General features: G+C 39.5%; 1 protein-coding gene across 24 annotated transcripts in view; it reads left to right on the forward strand.

The window, feature by feature from the left end:
- The window catches only part of SGIP1 (SH3GL interacting endocytic adaptor 1), a 134,907-nt gene that overhangs the window by 72,696 nt on the left and 36,025 nt on the right, over nt 1–26,186 (forward strand). For 14 of the 24 annotated variants that reach the window (XM_083510491.1, XM_083510490.1, XM_083510471.1 and 11 more), the window contains 8 exons: nt 2,065–2,119; nt 3,282–3,457; nt 15,571–15,595; nt 16,410–16,461; nt 16,878–16,963; nt 18,103–18,195; nt 19,204–19,278; nt 21,781–22,236. In XM_083510491.1, coding sequence (XP_083366617.1) covers nt 2,065–2,119; nt 3,282–3,457; nt 15,571–15,595; nt 16,410–16,461; nt 16,878–16,963; nt 18,103–18,195; nt 19,204–19,278; nt 21,781–22,236 — 1,018 coding nt within the window. Of the gene's footprint in view, nt 1–2,064; nt 2,120–3,281; nt 3,458–10,701; nt 10,714–13,542; nt 13,555–15,570; nt 15,596–16,409; nt 16,462–16,877; nt 16,964–18,102; nt 18,196–19,203; nt 19,279–21,780; nt 22,237–26,186 lie in introns of all 24 variants that reach the window. The other 10 variants (XM_083510482.1, XM_083510483.1, XM_083510484.1 and 7 more) reach the window with 2 other exon arrangements.

Below are 26,186 nucleotides of genomic sequence, written 5' to 3' on the forward strand. Positions count from 1 at the left end.
TAATCAAAATATTACTATTATTTTTAGTACAGTTACTATGCCCAGTTTGAGGAGACTGGGTGTTTGGGTTGAAGCATTATTTGGCATGATTAATATCTATAAATAGAGTGCTATGCTACAATATTTTTTTTAACACATGTGTCATGCATTCTTTCCAGACATTGTTTTTTGGAAAATGCTTCAATAAATGAGATTTGATATAGAGACAGTATAGTTCAAATAAACTGCTCTTTCTGGTAGTACCTTTTTGGCTTTATCAACCAGCTGTGTCTCACTGTAACTGCATTCCCTTGTCATGGTCAGATCCCCTCCTGTCGAGATTTAGATTGTCAATTACTTTTCTCTTCTGCAGAGACGGGGGCCTATTAGAATGGTCTGCCGTCGAAGACTGATGGAACCAATTGGCTTCCAGGAGACTCTGGGGTATTTTTTCTGCTGAGAGGTTGAGGTCCTGGTCTATCTTTGCAATTTAGGATTTGCCCTATGTTCACCCCCAAGGGCTTTGCCTGAGCCCAAGTAGTACCATGGTATACCCTGGAGTTGAGAGCAATAAAGCAGGTTAGAATATGATTATAATGCAAGTAGAGGAAGAATTGGAATGAATGCAGTTGAAAGCAAGTGTGTGCTCATTGTAAAGCCTATTTTGTGCTGGTGAAGGCAGTAAAAAATTACTTCTCTGCCTCCATCATCCTTGGTGTCTCATCCAAGGAGCTTTATAGGATGCTTTTACACATTGGCCTGAAGGATATGGTGGAACTCTCAATGCCCTGCTGTGAATTATTTGTAAGGCATGTTGAAGATATGATTGCTTGTATCCATGGAGACCTAGATTTCACTATTATAGCAGGCCAGTTTCTAAGAGTATCCAGAACACTATTTTGTCAGATGTTCATGGATGAGTATCAATAAGGCTTGAGAATGTGGATGATGTGCTTGGAAGGGTGTAGGTGTTCTTGCCCCCGTACATGCTATGACTGATAACATCCAGTAGGGAGGGGATGGCCAACTAGCCCAAGAAGATAATTAATGCCTCTCTGAGAGAGGGAGTAGTCCCACGAAAGAGCCAGCAGCAAGACTACTCATTCATAATTTTCATTAGACCCAAAAGTTATGTATAACTATTGACTGGTTGCAAATGTCCCTTTGCTGAGCCCGGTTCTTGAGTCGGTGGGCACCAACCAGCTCTAGTCTCCAGGCACTCTTGGATGAAGCTGATTTTCTAGATCTACTTCATTCTGTGTTTAGGCCTGGTTTAGGCAATGAGGCCATCCTGTATTATACCTTGTGTCAGCAGAGAGATGGGGGAATTGTCCCCATTGATTGTCCTTGATCGTTTGACAACTTTCCATACCATGGTCCATGATGTTCTTCTTGGGAGCACCAGTGATAGGATGCTTGTATTCTGATTATGTTTTTATATGATTATGCATTTTATTACTGTATTTTAATTTTAGTTGTAAATCACTTTGGAGCTTTTTGAAGAAGGAAGCAACATGGGAATTTTGTAAACCATCAGAAAAGAAGCAGCTGGTTCTGTTGTAAATGTTATCATGGCCATGTAAACCAAGGTGGAAGCTAGATTTTATTTAATAAATGAGAGCCAACTTGATCTCTGATACAGGGACATCACTTTTAAAGAGTAGCAACCAGAAGGCAAAGGTGCAAAAAGAAAATTCTATCAGGCACTGGAAATGAGCCCTTCTTTAGCAAGAGGTCTCATGCAAATGTTTGCATAGATAATGCTTTGATGTCTTCCATATTTCCAAGCCACCATTTTCTTATATTAGACATATTCCTTATCTATTTAATATTTTCACCCCACGTTCCCCCTACTGCACAGAGATCAGAGCAGTTAGCACAACTGTTTGACTGCCTGGCTGAGAAAACAGGTTCCTGGGTAGACTCTTCATTCTTAGTTAAGCGTAGAGAGCATTGCATATACCAATAGTTTATTGGACAAGTGCTTCTTATTAATATGCAATTGGTGTGAGAGAGGGGAAGGAAAGAGTGATTACTTAATGTTTTGCAAGTACTCTAATTGCTTCACTATGTTTGCTGCACCAGAATTCACCTGAGCTTGATGAAGAAGGATACAGCATCAGACCAGACGAACCAGGCTATATCCTTCATGGTCAGTTTTACAACTGAGTTTGCAAACTCTGAAACAAGTGTGGGTTCAAGTGTGGCCACCTGCTGCCATCCTCCCTACTGCTGGATGCCCCTGAAACATCAGTATCTCAAGTTTATTTTATTTTATATATTTATCAAATGTATATCCCGCCCCTCCTCCCAAAGGAGCCTAAAATGTTCAAGAGGCTTTATGAATGAAAAGATAGTGGCCATAAGTAAAATTTAATTTTAACAAATCATTATAAAAAGAAAAAAGGAGCCAACACTCATGCCTAGTGTTGGAGGCAGTGATGGTCTGGGTGGGGACCAAGAAACTGAAATTGATCCTGATGGAGGTATTGTGGATGGACCGATCTTGTGTCCAGGAATTAGGTGGATGACCTGTTCTGAAAGGGTTCCGCTTACTCTGAAGGTACAGGATTGTAGTCTGGGAGTACTTGCTGATCCAGAATCTATTATAGGCTACTCTCAACTTACGCAGGGGTTATGTTCTGGTGATCAAGTGTAAAGCCAAAATTGCATATAGTCAAAACACATTGGGTTCTGTGGCAGATGGGATTGCCAAAATCATTTTTCCTGGAACCCCGCTTCCTTTCCACCCCTTTTATTTTATTTTATTTTAGCCAAACGTGTAAAGCTGAATGCGCACAAGTTAAATGTGTGCAGGTTGGAAGTTGCCTGTGTTAGTCTCCAGTGGCCCCTATGGCCTCTAGAAGTGCTAATGGCCAGCTTAGGCTGGTCCACAAGCTGTGGTTATTCCTGGACAAGAACAGCTTGGGCTAAGCATGCTGTACTGATCTCCCATTTGGACTACTGCAACCTGCTGTGTGCAGGGCTGCACTTGGAGACAGTTGGAAGTTGCAGCAACTGGTAGGGTTCTGGTTCTGAAAATGCTGCACTGCTTGGCAGTGAGCTGCTAGGCCCGATTCAAGATGTTAATACTAGTGTACAAAATCCTAAATGGCTTGGGCCCAGTAGCAATATAGTTTGCCTTCCGCAATATTAACCATCTCATATCTTACGGTGCTGCTGCTGGTTGCTGTTGCTCTCTGGAATTTGTAAATCTGTTTTTATCATTGTTGGCCCTTGCCAATCAGTTCCAAAAGTTATATTTTGTGATTCAACAACATTTCTCTTTAACTGTGATCTACCTACCAAAGGAAAGCACTTTTATTCCTCAAGTGAATCTGAAGAAGAAGAGGAGGCACACAAGAAATTCAACATTAAGATTAAGCCCTTGCAGTCTAAAGATGTTCTTAAGAGTGCGGCAACCGTTGATGAACTGAAAGCCTCTATAGGCAACATTGCACTTTCGCCATCTCTAGTGGTAAGCAAAACTCTTTTTTAATATGGTGATTGATTAGATTTTCAAAAATTAATTTTGCTTAGCTTTCTTGTTATATTTGTTCCTTGTATTAGCATTTTTATTATAACAAATCTTGGTTTTATCACACAATGGCGAGGCTTTTCAGAAACTATTTTTGGTTTGGGATGTGTTGAAAAATATGTTCTGCATGTTGACAGGTTGCTTTTTTAAGTATATTGCTGAACTGCACTAGCAACTTTCTGTGCATGCCAAGTACATTTCAGTAAGCCTAATGTTTCTCATATCAGTGAATGGCACGGCTATTTTGATCCATGCCAAAAGAAAAAACATTTGCAGCACTTTAACAAAAAATAAGACATTACTAATTATAGATGACTTTACTTGTTAAAAATAGGGTCACATTTTTGTAGGTACACGCCCACAAGCCAGATAGCCATATATTGATTCGGTGAGTTCAGGAGAGGTCCTTGATCTTTTTTTAGGGGAAGTAGACACCCTCCTATGCTTTATGCTGAGCCACCCTCTGGGACTTGAAAGCCAGCCATTATGTATGCTTAAAGGTGTAAAGCTGTAATTTGGCAACGTAAGATTCCATGTAAAGTCAGAATCTAATTTATTGGAAATAGTCTGGATTGTTATGTCATAAGGGGCAGCAGAGAATGAATGAAGATGGTATTGTTTTGCCCCTTGGAGAAGGAGAAGACATGGCAAGTAGTTCTGTGATACGATCTGGAGGATTCCCCCACCCCCAACAGAATACAAGGCTGCAATTTGAAAGGAAAGACTGGCACAGAGGGAGAGGTACTTTTTAAGCACTTTCCCCACATGCTATTTCCATCTGAAAATTTTGCACGTAAGCAGGACTTGCACTCCTGTAACACTTTCCGGGGAGAAAGCCCCACGGAACACAGGGAGACCTCATTAAGCATGCATAGGATTACACTGTAAAATGTTTTAAATGTATAAGTGGAGATATGAAGTGTGAACACAACGAAAGTGTTTGTGATAAGGAGAACAGAGCTGTGGTAAGCTACTAGTCCTTGTGTATCCAATGACAGCATGTAAGAAAAAATGTGTTTTAAATAATTTATTGAAGTGAAATAAAAAAGAGGTTGCCAGCCATGAGAGAGAGCCTGGAGATAAAGGCTTTGGAGGACCTTCTCCCTTGTGGAAATTACTTGTACGGTATCCATTTCCCACTGGAGATTCCAGAACTCATAGGAAAGCAAAGGAGCAGGGATGGCGACTGCACCCTTTCAGGGCAAGCAGCAGTTTATATATTCAGTGTGGGCTTTATCTCTTCAAAGTCTTATCTGACTTGTCTTTGCCTTGAAGCTTTGCAAAAAAATCTTACTCACCCCCCTAAACTGTTCAGATTTGGGGGGGTGGGAGTTGTAGGCTCCCTTGTTAAGGAGGTTAGGCAACAATGCCTGTTAAAAATTGTGTTATGTGTGGGGCCATAGTCCAGTAGTATTGCTTGTGAGTTTTGAGGACTGTGGAATAAAAAAATGTGAAAGTAAAATCTCAGAAGTCACTGTTTTGTGTGCTTGTACATGAAACCATACGCTTTCTCTAAAATTTTACTCTAAATCCAAAGTAGCCAATGTGTTATTGGACTACGATTCCCATCTGCCCCATAGCCAATGGTCAGGAATGATGGGAGCTCTATTCTAACAACATCTAGAGGATGTCAGATTAGCTACCTCTGCTTCTATCATCTGGAAATTTTAATCTAAAGTGAGGACAAGCATATATGGCAGCTGAATCAAATCTATATAATTTTGTTCAATTTAGAGAGCATGTTTGGGGGGGAGGGGAAGAGGATGGATTATCTTTTCCTGCTAAAACAGTTTTCTTATTTTGATAAATGATTTTGCATTTAGGGCCAGGGGCCTGGCATTGTTGAGTAAAACAGACTTATCACATACACAAACTGATAAATACATTGCAATACTTTCTCTCAAAGCTTTTGTATAACCTTGTCACTGGAGGCGCTGCTGAACACACAGCACCTGCGGAAGGCTGAATTTTGTAGCTTGCTAGGGAAAACCCACTTAGGTTGAGAGTGCTGCAAAGATCAACTTATTTTTGGAAAATGGGATGCTGCTTTAGTGACAAGAAATGCTAGAGATAATACCCTTGGATCACTTCTAAATCCTTAGTTTTGTTTTCTATCCAGTCTACCACTGTTCTAAAAATCAAGGGTAGACTGCTGACAGAGGGGCACACAAACAAAATGTAAATGTAAGACTTACTTACATGCTACTAATTCATACCTACATTGCAAATATCTCATTTTCCCCCTTGCAAGGAACCCAGGGTTTTACAGTTATGTGAGGTGAACAGTGCTTCAGGACTTTTCAGTACCCTCACAGAAGTACTAATCCTGACATTCTTGGGAGAAAGCCATGACAGAATATATCCTGGCAACAGAAAAACTGTAGAACGCCCCTAACTGATCCCTAGTCACAGCTAATACTAACTTATATCTATAATTAATTGCTGTTCTAAGTAATAGTGTTCTGTGGGTACATAATTGCTTAAAAGCTTTTCAGTTTACAATAGAACAAAATGAATTATCATTAGCTGTTTTTAATTTGCAATCAAATAAAGTTTTCCAATGTTGATTGACTTTTAGCAATTGCATTTTCATCTGATACTTAAGTTTTAATAATATGGAACTAGCTACATAATAGGAAGTAGGTGTCAATGTCAACTTTTGTTTATTTATTTGTTGGTCTCTACCCTGTAAACCAAAGCAAAAAAACCCTGAAGTTGTACTAAATTAAACTACATAACGTGTTTTAACAATATTGCTGGGATCACATTTATGTTGTTTTTAAATTTGCTATTGCATTCTGTTTTTTGCTTATGTGCTGTGGTGGTTGGTCTTTATTCTAGCAAGTGAGCTTTGCAGTCATTATGCAGTCACCACGCTGTTGCAGCTGGGCTTGGAGGCAAGACAATAGGGCATTATATTGTTGTATATGGAAGCCAGGTTCAAGAGTTGATTTGTGACACTCATTTCCTGGGCTGTGGAAGATGTGGGAACAGTAAATCAGAATGATGGCTTTGTTGCACTGCAGAAAATGCAGCTTCCTGATCTACTGATGTTGTACGTCTTAAGGAAGCTTGGCATGTAAAGCAGTAATGCTCTTTAGGGAGAGCAGGATGCTAATAAGAATAACTGAACTAAATTGCTCTATAACTACACTCTTTTAATAAGGACAGAATATATACCAAGCAAATTGCATTGCTTTACATTCTTTTCTAAGACAGCAGCACTTCATGCTGTTGTTATATTTGAAAGCAGTAAATTAAATAAGATATTTGGGGTATTTAATTCAAAAGACTGTACTCTGTTTCATCAATAGAAGTGATGCCTTGTTTTCTAACACAACACTTTTTTCACCAAAGTTGGATTCCATCTAGTGTGTGAAAGCATTGTATATTTGTTTTCCACATCCTATTATTGGCTAAACGGTAAATGCCAGCATCCTCATAAAGTCTTTATATTTCATCCATAAGGCACCTAGGGTGGTATATAGAGGACATGGCTGACTACTCTGCTCCTTTAAGCTTTTATAAGAGGCGGAGGACTGTGTGCTTAAGGATTTCATTAAATTTCAAAACACTAACAAAAGTCAAGCAGGGTGGAAACTCCAGATATGATTAGCAATTCTTTCAAAAATTACATTTATTTATTATCGTGTCTATAGGGCTCCAAGGAGCTCTGGCATACATTTTCCAGGCCTGCAGGACCTGCTGTTGTCCTTTTGTGTAGGGTTTCACTGTCCTTCTTGCACCCTCTTTTGGTTTCCTTTCTTCTAATCTGTCCTGTCATCCTGTTCTCTAGGCCTAGAATACCTTCTGTTTGACATTTTTATTCAGCGAAGCCAAGTTAGCCTGACCTTACATTCATTCCACCTGATTCTCCTTAGCCTAGATCCTCAGAGGTATTCTAACAAGGCAGAACAAGCATGGTGGGGGCATCATGAAAAGAACATAGGTGCTAGGTAAGGGGAAGTAAAGCTAGGGATGGGATGGTCTTTCCCTGTAACTTACATCTCCGCAGTTAATTTCTCTTGGCACTTTGTCTGCTCCTGAGTCACTTCTAGCATTGGAGCCAGGAAAGAAGAAAAGTGGATGGAGTAGTGAGGCACAAGACAAGCAGCAGGAGGGTTCACCTTCACCGATAGGGCTTTTCTTTTTCTCTTCTTTTTTTAGTGTGTTTCTTTTTTCTTTTTCTTTTCTTTTTTTGATATATAGTTACTTCTTCCTCCATGTCAATTAAGCTAATAGACTTAGCAGTGCTTTGCTCTGCCCTGTAACCTGCTTTAGCCAATGGCCATCTGCTCAAACACCGAAGCATAAAACAGGATTGAGGCACTTGGGAGTGAGTAGCATTTGCTGGATATTGCAGTGTCTCAAAATAAATAGAATAAGGAGGACAACCAGGAGTCCAGATAAGAGACAAATGAGAAGTTGTTATCAGAAATAAACCAAACCTCTTTTGGAATACGAATTGCATATTCTTTAGAGGATCCCATAAGGTGTTAAGTACCTTCAGGGAGGCACCTGCTGTAGAGCTGGAAAGCAGAATTTATTTCCTTATATAGGAGGGACTTCCGTGCACTTAACAGACTGGCTTTACCTGCCAAGCCTCCAGGTGGTGCTTGGTTGGAGCTCCTAAGAGCCGAAATGGTTCCTGCTTCCTTTGGGGTGGGAGGTGGTAGAAATCCCTTTATTCCTTTGGTTGCTGCCTCCAGGTATCCCCTCCCCCTTCCTACTAACACATCCTAGGCTTGGCAGTTGGGTTGTGGCTCCAAGGGTGAGGGCAGCAATCTGAGTTGGGTAGGTGTGTACCAGAATCTCTTGATGCTGATGGATGATGGGCAGAAGGAGGCTGGGTGCTCCACATGATCTACCATGGGGCACTGCTTCTGCATCCCTGACCCATAAGGTATGTGGCTGCGTGTGGAACCCATCACAGAACTCTTTCTCATAAAACTTTCTTGCATGCCCATAGCAAGCATGCATGCTTAATGGAGCAGCACATTGGAGGATTGAGGTAGCAAAGAGAATACTTCCTGAGGTCTATAGCAGGGGATGGAAGGGCAGGTCCCAGGGCCAGTCTTAGGACAAGAGGAAATAGGAACTTCAGGGACCACTCTGGTTCCTCCTCTAGAAGCTCTTCCAGGGCTTCTTGTACTTCCCACAAGCCTGCAGCCTATGGGTTCCAAAGAGGCACCTCCTCTCTTTGTTGGGGGAGGGATGACAACCCCCAAAAGAAGCAAGCCAACACATTCCCTTCATTGGCTACGATAGTGCCACTGCGCAAAGCTAAGCCACCATGTTCCCATTGACCCTGGGTTTCATTCCTAGCCAGGCCATGCAGCTATATGAGGCCGGGTCTGAATCCCCAAATACAGGAAGTGGCAGAGGGGGGAAGACTTTTGGAGTAAGACAGAAAGCAGCCTACCCTGCTGTTTCCTTTGGAAGTTTTCCTGGTGCTTTTGGTGAATGCTGCAGAAGCCACCCAGAAGGGAGCAAGAATCGCCTTCCCACAGGGTCCTCCATGGGCGTAGTCAGGATTTATGTTAGCAGGGGCAGGCTTCATGCTGGGGGGGGGGTGCAGAACCTCAGGTAAGTATTTTTATTGATTTACTTGATCTAGAGGGGCAGCTGTCCCCCTTAGCCACGCCCATGGGGTCCTCCTTAGGCATTGCACCTGCCTGAGGCTTTGAAGACAGAGTGGGTAAACCCAACTAAGGGCAAGCTTAGGCTGGCAAACAAGCTGCATTTCCTCCCCAAGAAAGCAGTGGAGCTGTTGTATGTGCCTGTTCATTTATTATGTCAGCTCCTAAACTGGGGAACGCCCAGACGAGGAGGCTTTTCTTATGTGACCTTTTCCCAGGTCAGGATGGTCCAGGTAAAGGAGGTTTTTGGGGAATATTTCTTTGTTTATTCAGCTCCCCAATCACTTCCAGTCTTGTTCTGGGGAGTATGGAAAGGCCATCATTTTGCTCTGTTTGCTAGCTGCAGAGGAGGTGCCCAGCCTCCCAAATAACCTTCAGCATCCTCTGAGAACAGCAGTCCACAGTAAGAACTTGTTTTTTCACAACAAGAACCTGTCTTGTGAATCTTGCTTTATTCCATTCCTTAAGTAGATGGCAAACAAATAGTTTTTGATTGAAACTGAGGCTTAGTGAGAGGTTTCTTCTGTAGTGTTTGATGGAGGAACTACTCAGAGCCTTCTGTTGAGTTGTAATAGGTCTCTTATTGGATTACAAAAGGAAGCTCATTATTCTAAATGTATAACCCACAAGTTTTCTACTCATTTAAATAGGGTGGGGGTGATAGTACTAGCCTACTTAGGCAGAAGAGAATGCATGTATCTTCAGTTACTTAGTGGATCACATCTATCATCCCTATTTTCTGGAAATGGTTTATTTTATTATCCTTATTAGCAAAGTAAATCTGATAATGGAAGCCAGGATAATGATTGGCATTTTCCTGACTACTTCTGTTCTCAAGATAACTGCCAGAATGATGTCTCAAATAACTGCCAGAAGAATGTAGCAGTATTTGGCTGTATACAAAGCACCTGTAACATCACCATCATAACAGTAATATAACATTGAAAGTTTGTTTTCAAGTCAAATAGCTTTTCACGAAAGTAAGAAGCCAAAATTGTTGCAAATGCCTATTGTGGAGAAAATAAAAACAAGTCCACACTTTTTGGAAGGGTACAGCTTTTAAAGTCCATCAGGATACTCAGTTTACTGCCGTATACATATTTTAATGGAAAATTGATTGTGGGGTATGAAAATATAGTTTCTCTTTATTTGGTGTACCAGCAATGTGTAACTGGGTATTTACAATGTAAGACTGCAATTGTATGCACTCTTATTTGGGGGGGTAAATGTCATTTATCTCAGTGGAACATATTTCTGAGTGAGTATGCATAAGCTGGGATCAGACTGCACTTACATTACTGATTTACACTTCTATATGAGTATTTACTCTGTTTTGTATATGATAACCTTTTAGGCATTTCAGAATTTGTTAGTTTGCTTGTAATGCAATCCTAAGCATACTTCCCATTTTACTACTGAGCAGACCTGCTTGGACAGGAGACTGGGATATGCCATTTCATAGTGATATTCTATGCATAAATGCTTATGTTTTTAGAAAATGCTTATTCTCCCTCCCTTTTCTCCATTTGTTAATGCATTCTATAGAGGAAAAGTCCGGTAAGAAATTATCTATCCCGTTTTCTTTCTTTGTATCTATCATTTTAATGGATTATTTGCATTAGCAAGTATTCACTTTATTTATCTTTTAAAAAAACAGTCTATAAAACCAAGAATATAAAATGCAAAATCTTATTATTTACAGGTACTGGTAATTTTCCATTTGGCTTTCTTTATGAGTGGTGGCTAATCCCATTCAATTCATACTGCACATAAATATATGTAATGGTATGAAGCTTTAAATCTTAACAATGCTGGAATAAATGGGGACTTTGCAAAGTTCCACAAGTAAAGTATGAACCTCTGTAACTCTACTTCTGGTTTCTTGGCTGTTCATAAAATCATTCAGCCATAGTATTTTGTGACCTATTATCATCACCATTATTATTTATTAAATTTGTATACTACTCTTCAGCTGAAGATCCAGTGCTGGATTTCACTGCATTAATTTCTCCAAGTTTTTTAGACAACATGAAGACTGCTGTACAGTCTGGTTCAACCAGACATCCAGGACTTTGCTATATTGATATGCTAATTTGACTCCTTCCCTAAATTATGGAGACATAAAAAGGGGGTTAGCACCTCCACCACTAAATTCATGTGTAAGCTTTTATATCCACAGTAGTTTTCTTTCACTTTCATTGGGCTTATGACATCTGTACCCATCCTGCCAAGGAATACATGTTGCATATTTATGAGAATTAGACCTATTTGGTTTACTCTGCTTTGTGGTGGAAGTCAGAGCAAAAGCACAATTGCAGCAACAACCTGCACTGGCATGAAGAGAATAACATGACAGGCACTTTCATCTTATCTGTAGACTCATCATGACGGAACTATTTCCTGCAATAATGTGCACACTTTCCGCAGTTCAACTAGCTACTACACGCATGTGTAAACAGGTTTTCACTTAGCTACCCCTTCCCGATACAACAGTTGCAGCTGAGGGCATGTAGCCCTCTTAAAAAAGCTGAAATCTGTTGTAAGGCTATTTGGCAGTAAGAACAGAATTCAGTCCCCTTGGCCAGCAGCTGATCAGTGAATCTTAGCTTTGTTTAAAAGGCTATATGTGCACGGTCTCAGCTGCTTCATATGATGTTCTGTAGGATCAGATCAGGGCTGGCCCACCCATGAGGAGACTCCCTCATGGGCGCCCCACTAGCAGAGAACCAGCAGTGGCAGTTTCTGGCTAGATCTCATGTGCTTTACAAGATCCTGCCAGAGCTCGCCACTGCTTCTCAGGTGCTGCCGCACAACCCAGGTAAGGGAGGATTTTGTGGGGTGGCAGGAGGGTGGCATGGCATGACACATTCCTCTTTTGTCTCAGGCAGTGAAGTGGGGCCTCTCTGCCCCTGGATCAGATCCATGGTCTGCTTTTGTACAAATATAAAGTCAGGAAAATTGTGTCTGTTTGGTGGGCCGAGACCAAACTTTGAAAAAGAAATGTTGATGAAATGTGAGGCTAAATTAGTGGCATACTAGATATTTGCAGATTCCTTTCCCCAGCCTTAAATGTCACAGATAAGTAGAAGTGGCAAGCAGTTGCTTACTGGAAAGAATGAAAGGAAAATATGTATTGACAAATTCTTTGCTAGTGTGCATTGGCATTGTTCCACTGAAGTTACTGAAACTGTGTGAGATCATGAGCACAGTAGTATCCAAGCTATAGCCAAAAATAGCCCAACTCTCTCCAGAGAGCACTGCTGCTTCAGTTATATTTATTTATTTTAGAGGTTTACATACCACCAGTAAACAAAGTATCTAAGCGCTGAAGACAACACACCCATAAAAGAGCATAAATGCTATCAATTACTCGGCATTTCCTGGTTAGTTTGATTTGCATTGCAGTATGATTCAAAACTGATCCTTGTGCATCTTCAGCTCTGTTGTTTTTATAATCTCATCTAAATCTATAACCAAGAACATTTTTGAACATTTATGCACTCATGTTCAACAAGTGTCTCACCTATATTCCTTTATTTGGACAGTCATAAATACATTATTACCCATTTTGGTACGGGGGAATTAAGAAGGATGGCTTGCCTAATCTCTCTTTGCATCTTGTGTACTTTTGTATGCCACATTTCCTGTTTTTATAAGAATTAATGTGATCATTCTTCGGAAAACTCGTGACGTGTGTGCCTGTTTGTCTGTATTTCTCTACTAATTTCTTGCTGCAAATAAGCCAATACAGTAGAACTCTAATTTGCCAATTTATTTTTTAACAAGGATTTACTAGAGAGATATGAGAAGGGGACCTTGAGGGCAGATTAAAATTTGCTAGGTTTCTTAATAATCGATGTTTCACCCTTCCATACCTATGGCATGTCTCCCTTTAGTTAGGTTTATGGGGTATCAATGGGTCGAACTACAAACGACAAGGTAGATCTGTGATTGGATAATTTTTGTTTTAAAAACTTAAGAGCAGTGACAAAGAGCCCCTCAGCAGCTCTGAGTTGAGGGAGTATTTAACCCTTTCCCCCTGGTCAGTTCCAGAATTTGGAATGCTATGTGCAGGCTGCCATTCTAGGTTCCATCCTATCAGAGTATCTAAGCTGGGCAGCCCCTTTGGTATTTGCTGCAATAGGCCTCAAGGAGCCTCAAAGTTAACCATTTGTTTCCAAAATTTCTGCAGACATCTATATAGCTTACTCATTAAAAGGACATCAGATAGGGTCGGGGTCTTCATGAGACAGGGGGAATCTGGGGAAATTGTTTACTTAATGTGTGAAACTAGAGGAAGATCTCATCATCCAAAGTCCTTTTTTTATTATTGATCTGTCACTCTCTGACTAGGTACCTTTCTCTCTTCTTTTTTGCTGATAACAGAGGCGCAGCCCGGTAAGATGACTTTTCGCGTTAAATCAGTAGCACGAACGACTGGGAGTGTTTGTCATCTGGGTTTAATTTAAATTAGTTTTGTGAACTGCAAGTACAGCAAATTGATCTAACTTAAAAGTAATTAGGTGAAAATTACTGTTCTTTCAGGGGTGTGTGGCTATCTGTAGCAGCCTTTTTCTGTTATTGAAATACTGAATGGAACCATACTGGCACTGCTACAGATTCCACATAATACCTGTTCCACATTTGTAAAAAAAATCCATTGTTTTGTGTGGCAGCACCTCCTCTTTGGAACTCCCTGCCTATTGCGATCAAGCAAGTGCCTTCACCGTACTCTTTTCAGTGCCTGCTAAAAACATTCCTGTTTAGACAAACCTACTCCTAGATACTTAGAAAGCTGAGGTAATTTTAATCTGTTTTAGTATTTAAACTTGTGTATATTTTAAAGTAGGGTTGTGAATTTTCTTGATTTTATTGTTTATCTTTTTTTAAAAAAAACAGTCAAGCAATTTCTAAATTTTATTAAATAAATCAAATATTGCTTAGGAATTCTTTAATGTCTTTAAAGAGTAGTGCCACTCTTGAAACTGTCCTACACAGAAACTGTCATTCTTGGAGAAATGGATAATTTTTGGATTACTTCATTTTGAATAAACAGTCTGCCAACTCTCATGATTGTTCAGAAAATTTTTAAACCAATTTCTGCATAGAACAAGGAAGCAACGATGCTAACTGAATTGAGCTATTTCCAAGATGAACTTCCCTGTTTGTTTTTCTTTTTCTTTTGTTTTTGAGGTTCTGACCAGAATTTTTTCACACTTGCTATTCCAGAATAAGAATACATCCATATACTTCCTGCAATGTATTCTCTTGATGTGAGAAGGCGCCTATTTAACAAAAATGTGCAAAAAAATAGCTTGGTCTTACAGCTTACTATTGGCTTCAAAAGAGAGAATTTGATGGAACATTATTTGTTTAATTGGCACATGTTAACATCAGATATCTCATAGGCCGATAATATGCCTAGCATATCCATTAGAATATTTTTCTGAGGACTGACTACAGAATCGAAATCTTGGCAAGAATCAGCTAGTGACATGTTTGGCTAGGAACCAATTCTCTTTCACCAGACTTCTGCCTACAGCGCTAACAATAATTTTGTTGTCCTTAATAACTCCCTTCCTTGAAATTTGGTGTTACTGTCTCTTCCTGTAGCTTAGAAGTATTCTTAGTGGAGATATTATTACAAACCGTGATTTGAAAGGAGAGGTTTTTGCAAGAATTTGCCTAGAAAAACTGTTTTCTTTGACAATACATGCATTTTGCAGGAACATTATGTGAGTGAAGGATGGATGGATGATGGTGGCAGAGACATGAGGATTAGTGACTGACAGTAAATTTGCCGTATCTTCCGTGTTGCTATAGCAAATACTGTTGACAGCTGTTCTGATACCTTTTGCATATTCAGACATTGTTTCCCACCTGCCTCCTACTTTCCGAAGTTTTATCTCCTTCCCCCTGTCCCCACCAATTGTTTCTTTATATCTTCTGAAATATTAAAGCCTGCTTGGAAACATGTTTGATTTCAGTCCAAAGCCAGTGATCAAGTGTGTGAGACTAAGTATGAGTTCATTAAGAAGTTCTAGAACAGTAAATAAATTACTTGTCAAGCTCTCTGGATTTGTTTGGCACATCGTTGCAATTCCAAAATGTATGATCACTTTTTGTTTGTTTGTCTTGATTCAAAAACCTGAAATTCTCAGACAGTGCATTTGTAACAGCTAATCAAATATTCTATTTGCCTATATCTGGTATATGTGTGTGAATGAATCTGCACTGGGGTACAAACGTCCAAAATGAAGAATGTGAATCCAAGTTAATGTATATTTTATTTTAGCAGTGTTAATGCCTAATTCTGTTTTCTTTCTTTTCAACTAAGGCAAGCTGCCATTTATTGTACATGTCTAAAAGTATAATCCTATAGTCCTAAACTGTAGTTTTTGCTTTTAATTGTAGGGTTCAATTAAAAGGAATTTATCTAGTAAGTATATCTATTTATTGAATTTTGTTGGGACACAATATATCTCAGGAAGTTGGATATATTTAGAATCATCAAGATTACATAATTTTACATCTTAATTTTCAAACTCTAGAATCATTGCAACAACTAATTTTTAAGAGACTAAAGTCTATATATTGTTAATGGGATAGTCCTCAAAATGCTATGAGGACATTATTCCATGCACTAGTATTAAATTATGCATGAATCCATAATGTAAAATTAACAGACTCTGACAGTCTCAAAATGAGATGACGCATTTTAAATGAAAAGGCATATGGAGTATTTGCAATTGGCTGAATGCACAAACCAGTTCAACAGGGCCTAAAATTACAAGATGTTCGTAATCTGAAACGATGAAGGGTATGGCTGAAATGGGATTTTCTAAAGCTTTTCCATAAAATTGGGCCACATGAAAATAAGTTAATGGCAAGTCATGGAGTCAGTTTATTATCTCACAACAAATGCATTATATGTTTTTAAGATAGCAAATGAATAATATTTTTAGCAAGTTATATTCTGTTAAGAGACACCCACCATGGGTAATGTGAGGGGAGCAATTTGAAGCTGGAAGGCCATTCAGGGTCACGTTGACATGAATTATGAAAACTGGTTCAAATTATTCTGGAGAGGGACAACATAGTTAAGCTAGTACTATATAAGTACTAAAACTAGTGAGAAATGGACTAGTCGAAGGAACACTGTGGTGGTGCTGACATTATCAAATAGTTATGTGAACAAGTTTTCTAGAAGACACTATGAGAAAATTACCTTAAAATGGTGTCTTATGTGCCAGGTGAAGAGATAGCAAGGCCCAGGCGTTCAACACCTACTCCAGAGCTTCTAAGGTTAGTATAAATGTTAAACTACATTTTAAAAAAACCTCATTCAAAGCCATGGATGGTGTGGAATCCTTGTACCCAAATGATGTACGTGCTCTTGTTCTGGCTTACCAAGTCCTATCTGTCAAGTCTGTGCACACCTCATTATAGGAAAAGGCAGTCCCTTTTCCCTCTTTATGGAATGTAGCCTACTGAACAAAGATAAGTCACATCAATTGCTCCACCCACTTTTTGCCTCTGGCCCTGCCCACCGCTGCAATGCGGCCCTCAACTGCTTTCCTTTGAGGAAACGCTGCCTTGAACTGAAAGTGGTTCCCCACCCCTACTGTAAAAAAAAAATCAAAATCAACTCTGCCTGTCACCACTGCTGAATAAAAGATCCTTGCGCATAATTATCATTCAGCATCTGTGTTGTGCTGCAGCAAAAAAGCCCCGGAAGATCCTGCAGTACTAGCGCCACTATTTGGTCCACCTCTGGAGTCTGCATTTGAAGAAGAGAAGTCAGAAGGTAGGTGTTGCCAGTTAACTTTATCAATGTACCTTTATATGTCTGACATGACGTTTTGTTTAATTTGTTTTACATCTTTATTTCATATGCCCGGGTTCTCTGAAGAGGGGTGGGCTACAAACTCAGTGAATCACATAAATAAATATAAACTGTTTGTGAACGCAAATGAGTCTGTGAGTATGTATGTGTGCACTTGGTGAAATCTGCCATAAGTTAAAAAGGAGAAAGAAGTGTTTAGCAGTTTCTAGGCAACCACATGATGTTAATTCCTAGACAAGAAGCAACTAATATTTGTCCAGTGTTTGCTTTTCTGCCCTGTGGGGTGGTTGGTGCTAAGGGGATCTTGTCCCAAGTCTAAGTGTAGGGTTCAGCTAACACCCCTTACAGTCCACTTGTTACTTTCCACCAGTGCTTCCTAGCCTTTCCCAATCCTGGCCTTAGTCAAGAGCAAGCTGGGTTGCTGATTCCTATTATATGTGACCCAGAAAAAACATGGGATCAGGCCATCCGAGGTGAGAATGGGGCCGAATACTTCCTTTCCTCACTCATTAATCTGAATGGACAGACCTGCATGAAAATCTCTTGTGTTGATTCTAACTCAGCACTGAATTAGGGGAATGCTTGTGGTAATTTAGGTGTCACTGTAAAGCTTTTGTGTTTTGCATATGACAGCTCCAACCATGTTGCTTTTATTGGCAGAAATCCTGATACCAGAAAAGCAGTTAACTTCCTCATTGGCTAGAGGCACCAGGAGGCCATTGATATCTCTCTCTCTCTCTCTCTCTCTCTCTCTCTCTCTCTCTCTCTGTGTGTGTGTGTGTGTGTGTGTGTGTGTGTATGCATGCATCCAGGGCAGAAAGACGCTCAGAATGGTATTCACTGATTTGGTGGTATATGCATTTCCCAGGACTGAAATTCATTTGTGGGTTTTGAAAAATGGTTATTAACAATTTATTTCCAAAAAAATCATATTCTCGTTACATTCTCTTCTCATTTTCCTCCTGCCATAATCTATCAAGTAACTCCTACAGTTCAGTGTTCGATTCGACTGATGCTGCTAAAGAGAAGCTCTGTTTGGAATTAAGTTCTCATGTTACTTCTAGATTTGTATGCATCATGTTATATGTCTGTGACTTCAGCTCCCATAGATCACTCTGAGGTCTGGGGTTCTGTGCAGCCAGCAAGTCCAAGTGTAGAATCACCAAATTCATCACGACCTTTTCCATCTGGAAGTAAGTTGAGGCATCTCCTATTTGAAAAATTGTTGGGGTTTTTCATTTTGTTTTTCACTACAAAACACAGAAACGTGAGATGGAAGTGGCAATGTTGAGGGTTATTGCTCATTATACTGTCATGGAAGCAAAGAGATATTAGTTGAATTATGCATTGGAAACGCAGCTTTCAGAAAAGGCAAAGAGACGATTCGGAGTCCCTGGGGAGAAAAGCCTCTGTGATCTCAATTTGCAAAGCTAAACCTGACTCCTTCCTATCCGAAAGACAAGTCACCTAGCAACCGGTGCCGCATGCCATAAATACACAAGCTCCTAATAAGAACCAAAAATTGGATTTGTGGATGTGGAAAAGCAGAATAAAAGTTAACAATATTTATTTTAAAACATATAGTTCACTCTGGAGACTGGAAACAAAAAAATTGTCATCTCATAAAATATCAACCACAACAAAAGGCAGGTGATTCCTGGTGCTTAGACCATGGTGATGGGGGGAGAAGAGGGATTTATTTATTTTTACCTATCTTCTTCTGCAGGGATGAGAAACCCTTTTTGCTCTCAAGAGCCACCTGCAGCAATAGGTAGAACCTGGGGATGGGGAAGTACACATGCACCCTTACACACAGTCGTGTGAAGTTTACTTGACTTTACCTCCCCAACACAACTGTGCTTCCCAACCCTGTGACTGTAGCGGATACAGAGAAATGCAAACAGAATTCCATTCACACAAGGGGTCTTTGTCCTTCCATTGCAGTCAAACCAGAGGGCTGCTTCTGAGAGGTCAGGGACCCTCCTGGACAGCATGGAATGAAATGTGGTGGCTGCAGCTAGAGGAGGGAATTGGCAAAAATTAGGGGACTTGCCCAAGCAGAAGTGGCTTCCACTTGCGGAACAGACTTTGGATCTCAGCCATCCTTTGGTTGAATCTCTAGATACGACTGTGAGTTTATATTTATTTATTTGACGAATGTTGTCTATTCTTAACTTAAAATTCTTCCATTTGGCTCACAGCACCTCCACCTCTTCCACCTAAGAATATTCCAGCTACACCTCCCCGCACTGGTTCTCCTTTAACAGTTGGAGTAGGTAAGTATGTTTAGCATAAATGACTTTTAGATGTGTAAGATCTCTGCTTTACTGCAAAGTAACTGTGCTTCTATTCAGTGCAAATTATAATTTGTAATGTGAACAGAATATGAAAACTTGTAATCATTTCCTAATAACAACCATCTAATTAGATGCATTTTATGCATATATGTTATCCAGGCATTTAATATTTTCATCTGCCTTCAGATACCATAGCAGATTTTCTTTCTTCAGCAAAAAAAGAAGTACAAGCCTAAGTAGTGCATAATCTTTTTTTCTAAACCCCTTGAGATTTTAAAATGATTTCTGATGTCTGTATTGTATTCAGATATTGAACACGTTTCCCATTAAAGTACAGCTATGGTAGTAACATTTTGTATGAACAATTTGTCAATAACTCTGTCAGCAAACTAATAATTTGTGTTATACCTGGTTTGGGTAAGAAGAAAAATCGGAGGAACTTTAGTGAGCCTGTCATGAATCTCAGCACACTTAGGCCTAGATGTAATTCAGAATAATAAAGGTTATATCTTGGCAGTATGGTCTTCATACAGAACTATGAGTTAATGTAGTTAAAATTATATAGGAATGTTTCTTGAAGCCATGTTTCTTCATGACTTGGGTCCTAAGTTGTTTCTCTGTTCGTGCAAGGTGAGATAAATCCACTCCTACCTTTGCACAAACAGATAAACTTAGGTTCCAAGTCGTGCAAGGGCAGGAATGGTTTATCTCACCTCCCCCTCCATCAGCAGCCCACGAGGTTCTCATACCGCCTCCATTCTCCAGGATTATATTTTTGGGACACAGGAGACTGCAGAGGGAAGTGAGAGGTAGAAAACCCTGTTCTCTGAATGTGAACTCTTGAAAGGATCCTCAGGATCCAAGTGATTGTGGTACTCAGAGACAAGAAATAAGGAGCTTACCAGCATATAATTCATGTTGCAAGTGAACATCATTAGCTGTATGAACCGACTTGTAAATTTGAGCATTAATTGCTTTGCTTAAATGAGAAAACACAAAGATGGCTTCTAAAAAGATTAGCATACTATGCAACATAAATGTTACCTTGTACAACAATACTTGCAGACTTGATGTTTTAAGTGTATTTCTCTTCAACTGTCTATAACTTTTGAATTACAAATTGTGTCCTCTGCAATTCCCAACTTCCAACCCTGTATCTATGCAGGGTGAATATAATGCAAATGAAATGCACATCCATGTGTGATCATTTATTCCCCAGGTTAATTTACTGTGCATTTTATGTGAATCACGAACAGAGCCAAAAAGAAAATAGGATTTCCCCCCCCCCTTCCCACAAACCTTACATTAATTGGTAAAATAAAGTTTTCTACATGACAATATGACATGAAATGTAATTTTCCCATACTCCTTTTAGATTGAATTTACAGATAAAGGTTCAACATACAGTTTTGCAGAATCAAAGCAGCATGCAGCATTGTGGACCAAAGAGATGACTGGACAGTCTTATGCATAGACATGACAACCTGCTCATTCAGTGGTTCTAGGACAATGGAAAGAATGGATATTCTATGGGGAAAATGCATCTCTATGTTCACACAAGCATTCTCATTATGTGTGCATAGTATGGGGTTAGAATGGCAAAACTGTGAAAAAAATCATTCTGAAATGCCTGCTGACTTCAGTGGGCCTTTAGTTCACTTAACTTTTTTTTAATAGGATCCAGTGAGCACCTAATCACAGGACAGAATGCGTACTTTAAGCATAGAAGAGAAGTGGAAGTTTTGAGATCATACCTAGTGCTTTTAGAACAAGAGGGGTAATTTTCAGATGCTCCAAAATGCAACAGAGCTTATAATACACTCTTTATATATCCTTCATATAGCTTTTTTTTTTTTTTTGTCTACAAATTGCCTTCCAGCCATGGAGGAGAGGAAAAAATGCCAAATCGGTTTCCTTTCCATTAAGAAGACACTCCATTTGCCCAGAAATTACAGATAATAATGATTGTTCAACTCAAGAATAGAGCCCTTTGATCATCTATATTCTCATTGGTCATGCTAAAATAATCCCACAGTGTATACTGCACAGCACAAATATACTTATCTACATGCACGTCATCATGCTTGAATTTCAAATTATGTACTTTACCATTTTGTTACTAACAAAGGCGCTCTGTTGGCTTTTCCCTAGCAAGCAGTTTTCCTAGATAGCAATAGCTCCATTTGGGTATATTGGTATGAACGAGATACGTAGTAGACAGCATATTTACATGCAGGTCAACATGGAACGCACTTTAATATTTGTGTGTGTGTGTGTTTGTGTATTTATATATCACACCCTATTATGTAGATATTTGTGCACATGAATTATGTTCCTAGTAGCACCTTAAAATGCGTTATGAAAATGTCTGTGCTAGAATGTAGCTGATTTTAAAAGCCCCATACTTACGTAGAACATTAGTACAACTTAGCATCTGTACAAGTTGATGTTAAAGTTTAAAATCAACTACTTTGACCACAGGAAATGACCAGACAGCAACAGAGGTCAAAAGTGACAAACTACCATCAATCAATGACTTGGATACCATTTTTGGCCCAGTATTATCCCCCAAGTCTGTTGCTGCTGACGCGGAGGATAAGTGGATCAGTTTTTCTGATCAGTCCCCGGAAAACGTAACTCCAGAGGTGACTTCACGGGAGAAGGTGGTGTCCCCACCTGTGGCATCAGAAACCCCAGATGAGCCTCCAGAGGCTGAAACCTCTCGCAGTGTTCCATCTCCACTCAATTTAGAAGAGGTTCAGAAGAAAGTTTCTGAGCAGACCCACGTTAAAGATGATAACTTAGCACCAGCAGCATCTCCTAAAGATTTTGGGGTGGGACAGAGAGCAACGCCACCTCCCCCTCCACCGCCTACCTACAGAACAGTGGTGTCATCACCCGGACCCAGCTCTGGCGGTGGCACAGGAAGCACCAGTGGTATGTCTAAACAGCTTTGAGTGTGCTTCAATGTGGCCATGAATGCTGCCGTGTGAACACAAAACCTTTTTAGCTACTCTTAGTTGGTTGGCTTTTAAGCATCAGTCATTGTTTGATTGTACTGTGCCCCGTGGCTTCTTTATTTTCTTTTTATTCTGTGCTCTCGTGGTCCAATTTAACCTTGAACCCTTGATACTGTGTGTTCTTTCCCTGCCATTGCTGAATGTCTGGTGTTTACAGGAGAGCGTTATGTCTTTAATACCAGACATAGTTGGAAAAGAGCTTAAGGTGAATTTATAAAACTTCCTAAGCTACAAAGCAACTAGTTAAAACTCTGTCTTCTCCCATTGTACAACCATGTTTAGCTTCTGCCCGTCAAGGAAAGGGCAGCTCCTTGTTTTTCTCCAAGAGGAAGTGTTGATCCAAGATACTCCTTTTGCTAAGGAACTTCAGAATCTTCTTGACCTTCCTCAGAAAACCAGTGAAGCTTTTAATAGGCTTTCTTCTTACCCTTCCAATTTAGAGCTGGGTGCAATCTATGAACAATATGATGGAAATACTGTACCACAACTAGGAAAGATCTTGTGCTTGCCTAGCAAACATTTATTCTGCCAATTCATGGAGCTATCTACAGCTACTGGCCCTGATATCTATATTCAGCCTCCACTGTTGGAGGCAGGATGCATCTGAAAACTAGTTGTTTAGGAACACAAGTCAGAAGAGTGCTGATGCGCTCAGGTCCTGGGTTTAGGACTGGACTAGATGGGCCACTGGCCTGATCCACCAGGCCAGTTAATCTGGAATTTTCCATCAAAGAAATGTTAAAGCATCTCAACAGCAGATTCAATGTTTTGTAAAGGTCGTAACCACACAATACAATTAATGCAGATTCAAGGCACATGGATTCCTCCAAAGAATCCTGGGAACTATAGTTTGTTATGGGTGTTATGTCTTTCCCCATTGCAGGTAGGAAAAAAGATTTCATAGTGACAGGAAGAAGTAGAGGTTAAGGGTTCTATTGTTCCCCTTCCTACCACAAAGGTTTAGAGGATATGACATCATGGAATCCACTGTCTGTGACTATCTAGCAAACATGCTGCACATCCTCCCACACACCTTAGGGCTGCAGCCCTATACAGACTTACCTGAAAGTAAATGCCATTGTACTTGAGATGATTTACTTCTGGGGAGATAAGAATAGACTTGCATAATAAGTAACTCAGCTTTAAATGTGAGTGTGGGTGATGAATTAGCAGGAAAAAATGCAGCAGTAATTGTTTCATGACATCTTGGGTTGCAAGATATGCAAGTGTGAAAGAGAGTCTTTGCATTGTCTACTGTGCATGCAGCTCTCTGAGAGGCACTGGGGGCAAGAGAGGTAATTTGGTAGCCCTTAGGCAGAGAACTTTTCATAAATCCACTTAAGGAGAAAAGGATACCTAGAATGATCTAGGCATACATACATGCACCATTTCTTTCCCAGGGCTCATTCCCTACCTAACTTAAAAACCTACATGATGTAGTTCTGGTTTGCATGCTTCTTAAGATAGGTACTCAGACAAGTTGCTGAAAGTGGGAGAGCTTTCTCTGTGTGTGCTCTCACTAGAGCTGGTCTGTATATGGAAGATTATTTCCAAGTGTGGACAGCTGTCCTTAATATTCTGCATATTTTAGGCAGATGCAAGGCCCACTAAGAATAATGAGGCCCAATACTGGGCAAGTATGAAGATTTATGCAACTTGTTTTCTTAACTCTTTAGTAGAGCTCCAACAGAAAGCTGATCAGATTCACTTAATAACTCAAAAGAAAGGTTTTAATTATCACCAAAACTACAACTTGATTAGACTTTATTTTTCAAAACAGAGTATTTTCCATGGCTAAGAGATTAACGATTAGCAAACTAAATGAATTTTAATTGAATTTATTCTTGCTATGAAATGCCATGGATGTAGAAAACATTGAAACCTACCTAGGTCTGATGCTGAAATGGAAGAAGATTACTTTTAGTGTAGCTGCAATTGCAGCAATATAATGAAACCGTATTTGTTTTAACTATAGTGATTTCTATTTGAGAATATATTATATATATATATATATATATATATATATATATATATATATATATATGAGAATGATGAAGAGATCTGCTGATTTTGTTACAAGGTGTTTCGTTTTTTAACATCTAGATGTAAAACTCTGATGTTGTTCCTGTAGTAAGAGGTCCTCTTTTAGCTGATCACTGAGGTGACAGATGGGTTCTTACAAAACTTCCATCTGTTTCACTGAAGTTTCATAGGACACAAATCTGGTAGCTCTATGACACTGGATCACACATGCTGCCATAATTTGTTTTTCAGTAATCTGGGATTAATATTTGTGTAGTGCATGTTTTGCATAATTGGGGTTTTATGTTGTTTTAATGAGGAGGGGAAATAGTGGTTTGAGTGGACAGAACTTGGTACTTGGCACTGGAGTTTATCATGCACCAATAAATACAAAATATTTTAAACAGCCAATGCTTTTCCAAGAATTTACCTTAAGCAAGGAAGCGTTTAGGGCATGCTTAGCAAATGCAGCATCATTACATAATCATCTAGCCTTATATTTTTAAAGCTCCATCAATCATCTTCTGATAGCTGTGTGTTTTGTGTGCGTGTTCCATTGACTGCATGAAGCATGTAATGCAGTCAGTGCTTACGATCAACACTGTAATGCTGATATGATAAAACCAACCCATACACAACTTGGATGTAAAATATCTTGTTTCACTTTTAAAGGACTGACTGACTTAGGAACTGGTGGTCTGTTGAATGTGGAATATATTTCCCTTCCTTTTTCTATTTGGAATACAGCTTTGCCTTTTACAGTTCACAAATACCTGCCATTTTAACCTTGGGAGGAAGGAGGGACATGTACAAAATGTCACACACCAGAATGGCCCAATAAAGAAGGGGTGTTAACGGGGAGGGGGTTTGCTACCTTTAGCAGCATGAGAGCCACTGCAGCATAGCTCCTTCCTGTGTCACTCAATAACATCTGTCATATGTTCACAGTATGTACAAGGAGTCCGTGCTGTGAGTCCTTCCCATGCTACTATTATTCCAACTTCCAGGAAGAATAATGCTAGAATGGGAAGAAGACACAGCAGGAATTCCTCCTGTGACAGCAGACTTTTGATGTTTCCAAGTAGGTGCAAAGGAGCAGCACTGTTGTAGCTTAGATGCCACTGAAGGTAACCTGGGCTCTTATTCAGTCATTTTCTATTGTTATCTCCTACTCTTAAGTTTAGAAAACATTTATCCTATTTTGGCATAGTAAATTATATAAGTTGCTATGGAATTGCTGGACTGTGTTTTGATACGTATCAATAACTATTAAACTGCCATTTAAATAATCTTCCCTTTTGTAGTTTAACCTCCTTTTTTGTTCAATAGTCATCAATGATGATATGAAAAAACCATTATACACTTTGGAAGAGAGATTATTTTTCAATTTCTTAAATATCTGCATTTTATTCCAAGTCGTTGTAACATCAGTCTTTTCACCATTCTAGTGTTCTTAGCTATTCTCTTATTTGCTAGCATCTTACAGTTAAAATCACATGAAAATAATTGTGCAAGGCTTGTCTCTTTGTACACCATAGAATAAATGGGTATTCCATTGTTACATCATTGCGTTCTGTTGCAGCACCACTTACGTTTGCATAACAAGAACATATTATGCTTTTATTGCAAGAGCATAATAAGGAATGGGTAAGTTTCAGGAATACCCCCCAAAAACTTCAATATTTTGGTATTTTTAGACATCACTTTTTCATCTAAAGTGGGTTCACTTCTCCAAGTGCTGCTTCCTCATTTAAGTTAAAGAAGTTTATGTAGGAGCAGTGTGTAGACACAATATCATCATTGCCCAAGAGCATGTGAAACTTTCATTGGCATAATAGCAGGAAA

Source organism: Podarcis liolepis, assembly GCF_965112155.1.
Source record: "Podarcis liolepis genome assembly, chromosome: 6".
Lineage (NCBI taxonomy): Eukaryota > Metazoa > Chordata > Lepidosauria > Squamata > Lacertidae > Podarcis > Podarcis liolepis.